This window comes from Nannobrachium achirus (assembly GCF_963921795.1).
Source record: "Nannobrachium achirus genome assembly, chromosome: 6".
In the NCBI taxonomy this organism is placed as follows: Eukaryota; Metazoa; Chordata; class Actinopteri; order Myctophiformes; family Myctophidae; genus Nannobrachium; species Nannobrachium achirus.
Window position 1 is genome coordinate 39,399,289 of NC_137815.1, and position 13,459 is coordinate 39,412,747.

The following is a 13,459-nucleotide window of genomic DNA, read 5'->3' on the forward strand; positions in this document are numbered from 1 at the left end:
CTTCGACACGTCCTCCTGTTGTACTATATAAACAAACCTCTCTGTCACACACGCAGCCTACAGGCATGCCATTGTAAACCCCCTGATGACAACATTGACAAAGCTACCTGAGATCACAATCAAACAATGTTAAAGCTTTCAACCTACAGTAACATTTCAATCCACACCTATTAGGACAAAACAATGCAGTGTACTGCGTTCCTACTCTGTACAATGTGGTCCTGCTAGTCATCACATGATGACTTAATGTCTGAGTTTGTCATAATGTTTCTCTGACCAGAGAAGGCGGGTGACGTGTATGTCAGGCCGGTTTCCAATTTCGGGGGCCCAGCAGTACTCAGGAGAGAGCACCTTGCTGGGTTTGTGCAACCACAGGTACTTGTTGAGATGGCTCTCGTCGTGCCACAGAGCTTCCACATTGTTCTTTTTGTCTTCCATGATGCCCTGGTAGCAGGCATCAGTGATGGACTTCACGTTCTGCCACGATCCCCCAAACACAGCAGCATGGTAATAGAAATCTCCATCTCCCATTTTCATGTAGGCCCGGGACTTGGGGTTATGGTCATAGGTGTACAGGCTCTTTGGAAGGTGATAGTAGTAAGCATGGAGCAAAGCCACAGAGTCCCCCAACGCCTCTGTGCCAAACCTTCCTGCAAACACCTGGTCCACATCAAAGCAGAAGACGTGGGTACAATGGTGACGAATGTCCGACTCAATGATATCCGATATTGTCTTCATGCGCATCATGGAAATGTCCTGCCACCGAGTGTGCTTGTCCACCTTGATAATCTGCAGGTTTCGCTCCGGGGGAAGCATGATGGCTGGTACTTTCTCGGGTGCATCCGTAAATACATAATATGTTACCGGTAAGCCGATCATGAAATGACGCTCTGAGGAGTTAAGGAAGGACCCAAGGTAGGCTTCCAGATACCTTGGAAGGAAATGGAGGCAAAACGTTATGAGAGTAACAAAATATCAAAGTGCCTTACAGATAAGCAAAATAAATCGTTGAACAAATGCACCTACCGGTAGGGGTGCAAACCCTGCTCGCACCAATATCTCTTGTTTTATATATATCTCTCAATTACTTTGACCATTGAACCTTTTGACCTGATTATTTGCACTGTTTCTTGAAAGTTCACACATCCTTTCTCAGTTTTGACTTTGACCCCGATTGTGATCATAATAACATGATAAAATTGTGAAAATATTTAAAAAAAGAGAGTGAAATGAGCAAAAATAAGTATAAAAAGAGGGCATCATCATTATGTACATATGCATATAATATTGGTATATTGTATACACCAACAGCATTTTTTTCCCCCAGTAGCTGCCACCTAACTATCTTTTTGTTTTGGTTTGGGAGACGCTAACCTCGTCTACCAGGCTTTCTGGGGGAAAGCCTGGTGTTCGTTCACAACAGGCCGTTTGGTTTCCGCCTAGAGCGCGGAAACCACTAGAAGAAGCGGCGTCGCTTTGATTTGGTTCCCCCCGTTTGTTTCCCCAATCCCTATTAAAATGCTCGAGTAGCCTAGTGTAGTCTTGCCAGTCGCTAAAAGTTGGACTAAAAGATGCATATACCAAACAAATTATTCAAAAGCAAAACTACTCTGCATCAAGGAGTTTATTAGGTAGGCCCTAAAAGTGTGTCCTTGAGCGCAGGGGAATATTTTGGTTTAAAACTGAATCTGGTTTGATCTTTCCGGCAAATTGTCGTCCTTTGAGTACTACAACATGACGTTTTGTGGTTTCCGCTCCAGACCGGTTACAAACCCGAAAAGTGAAGTGATCCCAGACTAGGGAGACGCTATAGTGTTCATGTGTGTAACAAACCTTCCCACAGCAAAGACAGTGAGTGCCACAGTGGAACTATTCTTAGTGTGCATCTTGTCATAAGAATCCGGATTGAACATTCCCTCCCAGATGACAGCCGCACTCCAGTATGTGCATGTCTGGACATCATCTCTGGACCTGATGTGGGAGACAACTGTTGTAAGTTCAAAGCAAAAGACAACAAAACAAAATGAATGAATGAATGAATGAATGAGTGAATGAATATTGAGTTATTTATTGTTCATTAAAAATAAAAAGCAAGCCTTTTGCACACTTATACAAAATAAATAGGAGAAGACGTGAAACTGAAGATAAGCCTTGGATTGACAAAGAGTTGGTTGTAGTGTACCATTCTATGGTCATGGGGGATCAATAGTTTTTAATGAACAGTTCTTCTAATGATGAACACCTGAACACCTGATACTACCCCATAACTGCTAAATCCTGAATGTTAATTTAACCTGAATGTTAATTAAACTGCCAAAACCAAATACATATCCGACCTTGTCTCCAAGAACAGCAATAAACCACAGGTTCTTTTCAATGTCCTAAACTCCATCATTAATCCCTGTGATGCTTCCCCTATTGTCCCTTCACTCACTCTCTGTCAGGATTTTCTTACATTTTTCACTGATAAGATTACTGCCCTTAGGTCAGCCCACCCACCCACTGCTTTAGACCCCACCACATCACCCCGGGCCCTAATCCCTATTTTTGGTCAGTTTGAGCCCGTTTCTCTTGCTGTCCTTACAGACATCGTCTTACATCTTCGTCCCACTAACTGTGCGTCCGATAGCCTTCCATCTCGTCTTCTCAAAGACGTTTTTGAATCTGTCGGCACCAGTGTTTTACTCCTGATAAATACCTGTCTCAGCTCTGGACAAGTCCCTGCTGATTTTAAACATGCGGTGGTTCAGCCATTACTAAAAAAGAAAAATCTGGACCCCTCTGTCCTCTCAAATTTTAGGCCAATCTCACAGCTCCCATTTTTATCTAAGGTTCTCGAAAAGGTAGTTTATGTACAGCTTCAAGCTTTTTTAACAACTCACGGTATCCATGACACCTTTCAGTCAGGTTTTAGAACTGGCCACAGCACTGAAACAGCCCTTCTCCGTGTTTTTAATGATATTCTTTTAAACGCCGACATTGGATCTCCTGCCGTCTTGGTGCTTCTAGATCTCACGGCGGCCTTTGACACAGTGGATCACCCAACCCTGTTGCACAGATTAGAACACTCTGTTGGTGTCACTGGCACTGCTCTACAGTGGTTTAGGTCCTACCTGACCGATAGGAGTTTTTCAGTCAAGTTGGGTGAGCACTCCTCTAGCACTGCCCCTCTTAACTGTGGGGTCCCCCAGGGCTCCATCCTTGGTCCCCTTCTGTTTTTATTATACATACTGCCACTAGGACCAATTATTAAAAAACATAACATTGTTTTCCATTGTTATGCTGATGATGTTCAGCTTTATCTTCCCTTGAAGACAAACAACTCAGACCCAACCAAGTCACTACTGGACTGCCTTAGTGACATTAAGGCCTGGATGAACACCAATTTCTTAACACTAAATGAAGGTAAGACTGAGGTGCTAGTTTTTGACTACGGCCCTAGCTTCCCTATCATCCAACTGGGCCCACTTAGTGCAAACACTCGGCCGTTCGTTAAAAACCTTGGTGTTATTTTTGATAACAAATTTAAGCTTGACAAGCAGATTAGCTTGGTTGTCAAATCTAGCTTTTTTCAATTAAGGCTGCTGGCCAAGATAAAGGCTTATCTACCTCCACCCGACCTGGACAGGGTCGTCCATGCCTTTATTACAACAAGGCTTGATTACTGTAATGCCTTGTATGTTGGTATTGACCAGTCTGCCCTCAGGCGTCTGCAGCTTGTGCAGAATGCTGCTGCACGCCTCCTCACTGGCAAGAAAAAGCGTGATCACATTACACCCATTCTTGCTTCTCTACATTGGCTCCCCGTCCGTTTTAGAATCGATTTTAAAATTTTATTGTTTGTTTTTAAAGCCCAAAATGGGCTGGCCCCCCTGTATTTATGCGAGCTCATCCATCCTTATAACCCTGCAAGACCTTTGAGGTCGGCCGACCAGCGGCTCTTAATTGAGCCCAGTGCCTCTTGCAGGACCAGAGGTGACCGAGCTTTCGCTGTTGCTGGTCCCAAGTTATGGAACTCCCTGCCTTTTAATATTCGCTGTGCTCAGTCCCTTAGTGTTTTTAAATCTCTATTAAAGACTCATCTTTTCTCCCTGGCTTTCAACACAGTTTGACCATTTTAGCCATGTATTTTCTTATTCTTATCTCCAATTCACTCAGTCATGTAGTATTTCTTTTTGCTTTTGTTTGTTTTTATTGCTGTTTCTTTTTTGCTTCTTGTTTTTAAAATGTATACTTGTACAGCACTTTGGTTCAATCTGGTTGATGTAAATGTGCTTTATAAATAAAGTTTGATTTGATTTGATTTGAACCATTTGAACATTGCAAACATTTGTCAAAACTAGGTGCAGGATTCAGCTAAATTATCAGATCGGCTGTGAGCTTGTAGATTGAAGAGATTTGGTATTGTGAGAGAGAAAATGAGGGGGCCAATAACAGATCCCTGGGCCTGGGGGACACTGGTTAACAAAGTATACCTGTATAGGGTTTACGTATACAGTAGTTAACTCTTTACATTTGGGTTAATTTAACACTTGGGATTTTACTGTGCCGTCAAAGTCACTAAAGCTGAATTTAGGAAATGTGATGGCACACAAAAACTACACAGCTGGCCTGGACCGCTGCATAAGAGGTCCAGCTAGCACCTAGGCTTAGGGTAGCCCGACGGCCTTTGCTGCATGTCACTCCCCATCTCTCTCACCCATTTCATGTCAGCCTACTGTCTATCCCTATCAATAAAATAAAGAAAATATGGGTGTATATATATGTCACGGTTAGATAGAGAAACGGTTAGATAGAGAAACGGAGCGCTCGCCGTGCGACACGGGGCGGAACAAGCGGTCGCCACAACAACGTCCTCCAGGCGGAGCCGCTCGATTGTCCACGACATTGCAAGCGGCGCGAAGGCCAGCGGACCTTGGTCCTGCTCTTCGACCCCGAGCGCCGCAGGCGCGAGTGGCCGCGAAGAGCGGGCCAGGGCCGCGCGGCTGGCGGAGCGCCGCGCGAGTTACGAAGCCGTGGTGAATGCAATCGTTATATTTATGCCCAGGCCGTAAGGCCTGGGCAAGCTAGGCTAGGCTAGGCTAGGCTAGGCTAGGCTAGTAAATAAAGAAAGAGAGTCGCAAACGAGTGACGTCAGCGCCTTCACTAGTGAATGGCTGTCGTCGCCATCTGGTGGTGATTGGTGTGTGGTGAACGACAAAACAAGCGCTCTTACCACAGTCTAACCGAGTTACCCAAACTAACCGTAACATATATATATATATATATACCGGTATAATCTATTTACAGACCTATAAGTTATTTACATTAGTTTATTTATTAATGTTATATTATTGCATCTTGTTAACCACTTTTAACTTTAAAAGAAAATGAAAGTATTGAAAGCCTTGAAGTTATTTCACTCCTTTGACCATATTGTGTTTGATGTTTTCCATTCTGCTGGTATTAGTCTGCAGTTACAAAGTCAACATTACAATCTATTGTACTGTGATAAAATTATGGGACTGATTCAATAAGCTGTTCAATAGCGTGTAAATAAAGGGTGTGTAGATTATCTAAGCACAAACTGATAAGTACACATGACTTGAATAAAAGAGTTCCACACACCTCTTCACTTGCAATTTCATATTTGAAACAATTCATTATTGGTTCCTAATGCGTGCATGCGTGCGTGTGTGTGGACCTGAGCACCCACACAAAAGGCTATGTATGTAACCCCCTATCTGTGTCTCAGTTTCTCAGTTAAATGTGTGTAGGAGAAAGTAAATTGTGAGCCACAATAATTGGATTTAAAGCTATACTGTGTAAGATGCTCAACTAGTGGTCAGTAGCCCTATAGCAAACCGCGGTCGCGTTCGCGTCTTTCGCCCGTTTTTCGTACCTTCACACCCCCGCGTCTGCCTCCACAACGCCGAGAGCTATCTTTAGAGGGGTCCCTGGTTCCTGTGCGTTCAGGCATTCCGGAGAAACGGACTACTTCACCCTGCCTGGTAGGCGAGATTACCTTTTGAGTAAAGAGACACACGGGCGACTACAAATATGGCGACCCCACTTCAAGATGCGCTGTGATTGGCCGGTAGTGTACCATGTGTGCATGATCGGCGATGTGATTGGGCAACGTATACACAACGTATACAGATGATGCAGATTACGTCATTTTGGCGCGAAATCCGGTCCACGGCCAGGATCATAGAAAACATATAAAGAGAAGGCTTCAGAAGCTGAAAATAACGGAGCGGGTGTTCTAAAACTTTAGCGATTTAACAGTTAGGACAATTTTAAGATTTGTTTTATAAAAAAAGTTACATGGTACAACTTTAAGCTACTTTGCATCTAGTATTTGCTGTGACCACAACCTTTGACGCTGATACAGTCCAAGGATACATGACATGATACATGAGACTTCATGCACAATTACGCATTATGGAGACTGTTAACTCTGAATGAACTCATGCTGAAATGAAATATGATGAGCCCAAGGCATTACAGTAACGTTAGGTGAGCAAAACTGGAAAACTGCGAAACTGGTCCAACCTGTCTGACATTTTAACACATTTCGTCTACAATGACATTAGAACAGTTTGGAAAAGATTCACCTAACTGACGAAATGAAAAAATCTGATCTACAAGCTACACATTGGTGAGCATGCAAATCGGCAAATTTGGAAAAATACAAATAAATAATACTAATAATTTTGAGACTTTTTGAAAAGGTCCACCTTCAGTGACATGCCCAAAATGAATAGGGACGCAGGGTTGAAAGTGTTTAAAAGCAGTAAGTCGCTATAATAGGCTATTATGATCAGATTTGTATAGAAACTATTATCACTATTATCTTGTTATTATTATCTTGTATTATTTTGTAATGTTGTTATATATTGTATAGTCGCTGTAAATCGCTTTGGATTAAAAGCGTCTGCTAAATGCCTAAACTGTAAACTGTAAACTGTATAGGCAGACTTGGCACACCAACACTTCACTACTTGTACCTGTATGAGTGTGTGGACAGGGGGTGGATTGGGGGTAAGTCCCTGCGACTTACTAGCTTCATGTCCAGGGGCTATAGAAACAGGAGAGGGCTCCTGACCTACAGTATGTGTCACATGCTTGGTTCCCAAGGGAACTTACTTAATAATGAATAAAACCTTCTAAAATCTTGAATCCAAACATCTTACCAAAGATCAAGTGTATCATCTATATTGTTTCTCAGCTTCTCTCCCGGGGTCATTGGACATTTATCCATAGGAATAAACCCTACAAGATAGCTGAGAGAAAAGATAAAACTTTAATATTGATCCCCAAGGTGAAATTCAGGTGTCATAGCAGCACCAATGTAGACATGAAAACACATGGAAAGGTGCAGAAATAAGGTACTATCATATGTTAGTGTTAAAGAAGTATGTATCGTATTTAGGAATCAAAGGAATAAATAATAATAATGCAGGTATTTATACGAGTATAAAAGTAGAATAGAGGAATAACATTGAATTAGACTGGTATTCACCTGACACTGACAGATGAGTGTGACAGGTATACCGCTATGCAGAGCACAATTATGCATGCGAGACAGAAACAACATCGAAGAATGCTCCTGGGCTTGTAAATGTGACATCTGTAAGACAGACCAAACAGTCAATTAAAAAAGGAACATCAACTATTGATATTGTGATATTCTGGTTTTAATCCCTTGAGCCTTATTTTATTTATAAAAACGATTATATATACAGTGTATATATATATATATATATATATATATATATATATATATATAATCAGCTATATTTTCGTCCATGCCTTACCCCTTATCCCTAAACCTATTTGCCTTTATTTTTTTACTATTTTGAAAAAACATTTAAAAATACTTCAAATAACCAATCTACATCGAGCTGTAGATCAGCTATTTGAACTAACATATTTAAAAATGTTTTTGAGCGGTGGTCACAACGCTCCTATACGTGGCCGTGTGTGTGGGTCTGTCTGTTTGTCTGTTTGTCTCCGTGTCCGTAGCCTGGCCCTGCAGTAACCTTTTCTGACCACACATGTTAAGGGAGGGGCGCTGTTGCACACACACACACACACACACACACACACACACACACACACCACACACACACACACACACACACACACACACACCACCGCTCAGTTCACACGAGTGTGATTTTTCAAATAGTAAAACATTTAGTTGAATATATAATAAATAAATATAGTAATAAAAATAAGTTTAGGGGTAAGGCATGGACAAAAATAGAGCCCATAGTGTGTGTATTATCATCGAAACATACAATATTATATCGATATTGAGGTATTTGGTGAATGTTTTTGTGATATTTGATTATCTCATATCACCCAGCCATAGGCTAATACACTATGTAAATTATAGCAATACAATAAATGAATTGCCTCTAAAGATGAGGGACATACAGTAGCTTACCTCATCATGACAGAAGGATGCTCTCTGAAATACAATGCCTCTTGAATGTATTGGAGTGTTCATAACACCTTAAGAACAAGAGCAAGATGCTTGCACATTAACCCACAGAAATAAACATTCCAAACGATGAGGGTTGGATTAGTTTATCTGGTGTTTATTTTTTGATAAATATCAGAGAGCTATGACTGGCTCACCTCGATCCTGACCAGGCTAAGTTTCAAAGCTCTGTCGCTGTCTATAATCCGTCCATAGGACAATAGCAAAAAAAAGAAGGGCAAAATAATTTGCCTAGTAGGCCTTGCCCTTGCCTATAACGTACTTTCAGCACGTAAACGGGAGTATATTGTAGGCTATAAATGATTAATGTCTGCAGCAGAAAGTGCAGCCTACCTGTCCCTATACCATAGTCACTATAGGCCTACCTGTAGTGCCATATGTCACATCTGTGTAACAACAGATATAATATGTTTAAGCAAAATGTATGCTATGGGATTACAGACAACCACATGGACATTCATTGTAACTATTCCACATCAATACGGAACATATCTAGGCTATACATTGGCATTAGCGGAGTTTATTATTAGGACTCACCTGCGGATTGTTGATAAAAGAAAAAAGTTAAATGTAATCCATCATGTCGATGTCACCTTATGTAGGATATAGACTAATTAGATACAGAAGAGTTAACACGTTTCTTTATAAAAGTTACAAGCAAAACAACTACAGATAGGCTACCTGTCGGTCCACATCAAGTCTTCATTACAATGTAGGCTAAATGAGGTGCGGCTGTGGTGTTCTAAGGTTGCAGAGTAGCTTCATCTATCGGGGTGTGGTGGGCAGGCAGAATCCCCTGGGGACAAAGCTACCTATACAACAAGGTGTGGTGCGCAGTGCGCACGCTCTCTCTGCCGTTAGCGACTTTCAACTCGCCTGCCGTTATTAGGCTACAGAGATGCCATGATTCTGAAAAGGCTTTATATGCACTGCTTCCCAAACAGTGGGTCGGGACCCATTTGTGGGTCACAGAACAATTTGCATGGGTCACGACTAATAGAGTAAAATCAAATGTTTCTGAAAAAATATGTATTATTTAAAAATACCTTTTTAATAATAATAATTAAAAAATAATATAGATTATATACATTTAAAACTTTAAAATCTAAGAAATTCATAAATAATAATTAAAAAGTAGTGAAAATGGCTGATCTACAAGCTCACTGTGAGCTTGTAGATCTGATATTTTTCACTTGTTTGGGTCCCGGGCAAAGTCTAATCTCTATTTTGGCTCTAGAGCTAAAAGGTTTGGGAACCACTGGCTCATGCTACAGCCTGCCTACTATGCAGTTATTACTTCAAGTACTATGACAAATTGCTTCCTGGGAATTGAGAAAGCAACTATTTAGCCTAAGGATGGGAAGTTCATACCAGGACACATATTCATGGGTTGCATTTGTAGTCCTACACCAGCCATCTTGAGGACCAACACAGGGCTTCAATAAAAAAAAGTCACTTGATTTAATAGGACAAAATAATGCATGATTTAGATTAGAATGTATTTTTTATTATGACTAGAGACTATTATGACTAGAGACTGTCATACAGTTTACAGTTTACAGTTTAGGCATTTAGCAGACGCTTTTAATCCAAAGCGATTTACAATAAGCAGGTAATACACATCACTATAATAAAGCAAGATAATATGTCAGTACATTAACAACAATATAACAAATGCATAGGGATATCAATCTAGAAAAAACAATAACATAGGTAGACCACGCACCTACAGTAAAAAAAAAAAAACGTCTAAAACCTAAAAATACTATCAAGAGACCTGGTGGAAAATCCTGGTTCCTCACGAGAGTCTGAGAGTGGTCCGAATGAGCCACAACTTCTACTACCCAAATGTCTCTTCTTCCTCTTCACCCATGACCAATGACCATAGGGCAGGGGTGGGCAACTTTGATGATGGCGAGGGCCACTATATTTCCACCTTCACTCCAGAGGGCCACATTGCATATTGCTACGTCCTACTTTGCCATTCTAGTATATCATACAAAAGAAGCAACTGCGATGCGTTTTGAGCTTGTAGATCAGCTATTTTTGCTTCTTTTGAATTGGAATCCTGAATTATCTTTTGTTATTCTTTAATTGGAATCCTAAATGTAACATTATGATTCCATTTCAAACGCATTTAGTTATATACTCATGTTAACTTTATGAATCTAAATACAAATACATTGGACATAAAAGAATACATTTTAATATACTATACTAGTCATTAAGCTACTAATATAGACTGACGGAATTAAAGCAGGTCATGTTTGACCTGCTTTATTAACCTGCCGGCCGCATTAAGTGAAGGTGGGGGCCGCATGTGGCCCCTGGGCCGCCAGTTGCCCATGTATGCCATAGAGCCATAATGAGGAAGGCAGAGAGGACCACAACTTTAACTAGAATAGTGCCAGTAAGTAAGCCTTGCCGTGCCCTGAGGTCCATAGGGCAGGAGCTATCTCCTGTTTCCTTAGCATGGGCAGCTTGATGGTACAAGTACTGTACTAGCGAGGCAGATAAAGTGCATATTACAGGTGAATCGTTCACTTGCGGATACAAGCACCAAAATTGGCACACATACTCCTTAGGCATTGCTCTTTTAAGAAAACCATCTGGCCAAAAAAAAAAATCAAGATGGCGGCCAATTTTCATGATGGCCGCCATTGAATATACAGTAATCTTGCATTCTGCAATAAAATCCCATAGACTTGTCCTATTTGAATGATCTTGGTGTCAAATCATACATTTTTCACTATGTAGAATCCACATTTGGACCCATGGACTTACTCAATGGCTTCCTTGTACCATATATCAGTCCCGGAATCCTAATATTCTGCTAAATTAGAGGTTTGTGTTATGTCTGACTCGGGTAAAATGGGTGGTAGTGTATATCTTAGTATTGTTAGAGGTTTATAGTGTGTATGTGTATGTGTGTGTGTGTGTGTGTGTGTGTGTGTGTGTGTGTGTGTGTGTGTGTGTGTGTGTGTGGGGGGGGGGGGGGTGGTAATGTAGTAATGTAGTAACTCAACAGAGCGGATTTCAATGCATAGCGGCTGACGTGGCTAAAATGCATGGTAGATATAATAGCGCTGTGGGATCACTCTTTGTCTAGTCTCTATTCTTCGACCTTTTTCGACTTGGGTAACCCTGCCAGGAGTATAAGACTCCTGCCGACATAGCTCTGGGGGTCATGGAGACACGCAAACTGCCTCACCATGATAAGGTGATGATCCCGTCGAGGCAGGAGGTAGTTTTTTTTTTGTCTTTTCTTTTTTTATTTATTTTTTATTTCTATCTAGGGCCTAGGCAGTATAGTACAATAGTATAGTAGGCCTAGACTACAACGCTTCTAAACCTCGCACCTGCAGCTGCACAGTGCCGTGCAGGTCAGACCAAAGCGGTAGCATTTGCATCGACTGCAGCATTCCAACTTGCATCCACACTTGGTCAGCTGCTGGCAACTCTCTGCAATGGGTGGGAGCTCAGTCCAATCAATCTGCCACAGATATATATCTCCTTTCTTGGTCCAGCCCCAGTTGTCAGGAGTCTGCATTTCTGGTTGACATACTGTTGACTGACTCCAGATGCAGGCCGCTTGATAGGAAGCGCGCTTCACATGTTGCTTCAGTGCTGCTTGCGTTGGAGGAATGGCTTCGTATGGCCTCTGCTTCCGAGCAAACAAGTCCAACCTCGCATCATTGACACCTTCAGCTGTGCTGGATCGGTCGTACATCATGACCACAAACTTCTCCAAGGTTTTCAGGTCTTCATCATCCACTACAGGTGGGTAATGGCTGAGTTTGCTGAAGACACCGGAAGCCTCATCACAAACATTCCAGGTTTGCCACGCAGACTTCTTCCCCTTTCCGCGGAATGCTGAAACAACATCGCAGCCAGTGAAGGCATGGAAGAAGAGCATCCCTTTGCTCTTTTCTGCAAGAGTGCAACACAGGTCATGAACAGGAATCCACTTTAAGTTCTGTCTTTGGCCAAAGGCAACCCACAACTGCTGCAGACCGAGCTCCTGAAGTGCCTGCAGAACACTGACTGCGATGACAACAACATCTGTGTCGTTGGCTTTGACATGATGACCTTGCTGCCTGCTTCTGTGGCATGCCTGGCATGCACAAAGATCCGTGTGTCCGCTTCTTCGTGACTGCATGGTGCCACCCCAGCCAGATTGATAGTGCTGTTGCTGAGAGCATCTTCTTCCTTGGTCACAATGACCACATTTGGTGAGGCCACACATGCTACCATTCTTGAGAGCCAAGTTACAATCCCTGAGGCAGAGCCATATGCTGACACCATCATCATTGATGGAGCAGTGTTGGTGAACAGTCTGCCTCCAAGGAGTTCAAAGACGTTTGAAGAGTACGCAATGCTTGATGTCCTTCCTACAATAAAAGCATACTCTACCAAGTACAAGAGAACAGACATTGTGTTTGATGTTTACCGGCCATCTAGTCTGAAAGCTGAAACTAGATCGAAGCATGGACGTGGGGTGAGACGCAGGGTGACAGGCTTGGGCAAAATTCCTTCAAAATGGCAAAACTTTATGAGAGAAAATGACAACAAAGCTGAGCTATTCAACTTTCTGGCTGATAAGATAGCATGTGTGGCCTCACCAAATGTGGTCATTGTGACCAAGGAAGAAGATGCTCTCAGCAACAGCACTATCAATCTGGCTGGGGTGGCACCATGCAGTCACGAAGAAGCGGACACACAGATCTTTGTGCAGCCAGGCATGCCACAGAAGCAGGCAGCAAGGTCATCATGGTCAAAGCCAACGACACAGATGTTGTTGTCATCGCAGTCAGTGTTCTGCAGGCACTTCAGGAGCTCGGTCTGCAGCAGTTGTGGGTTGCCTTTGGCCAAAGACAGAACTTAAAGTGGATTCCTGTTCATGACCTGTGTTGCACTCTTGCAGAAAAGAGCAAAGGGATGCTCTTCTTCCATGCCTTCACTGGCTGC

At 42.2% G+C, this 13,459-nt stretch overlaps 1 protein-coding gene across 1 annotated transcript; it reads right to left on the reverse strand.

The window, feature by feature from the left end:
* Positions 1-243: 243 nt before the first annotated feature.
* Positions 244-2,196, reverse strand: LOC308287096 (N-acetyllactosaminide alpha-1,3-galactosyltransferase-like; the record flags this gene model as incomplete). The annotated part of the gene is made up of 3 exons (XM_080728217.1): positions 244-931; positions 1,834-1,971; positions 2,183-2,196. The coding sequence occupies 3 exons, from the start codon at positions 2,194-2,196 to the stop codon at positions 244-246; spliced, it is 840 nt and encodes a 279-aa protein (XP_080584343.1).
* Between the last annotated feature and the right edge of the window lie 11,263 nt (positions 2,197-13,459).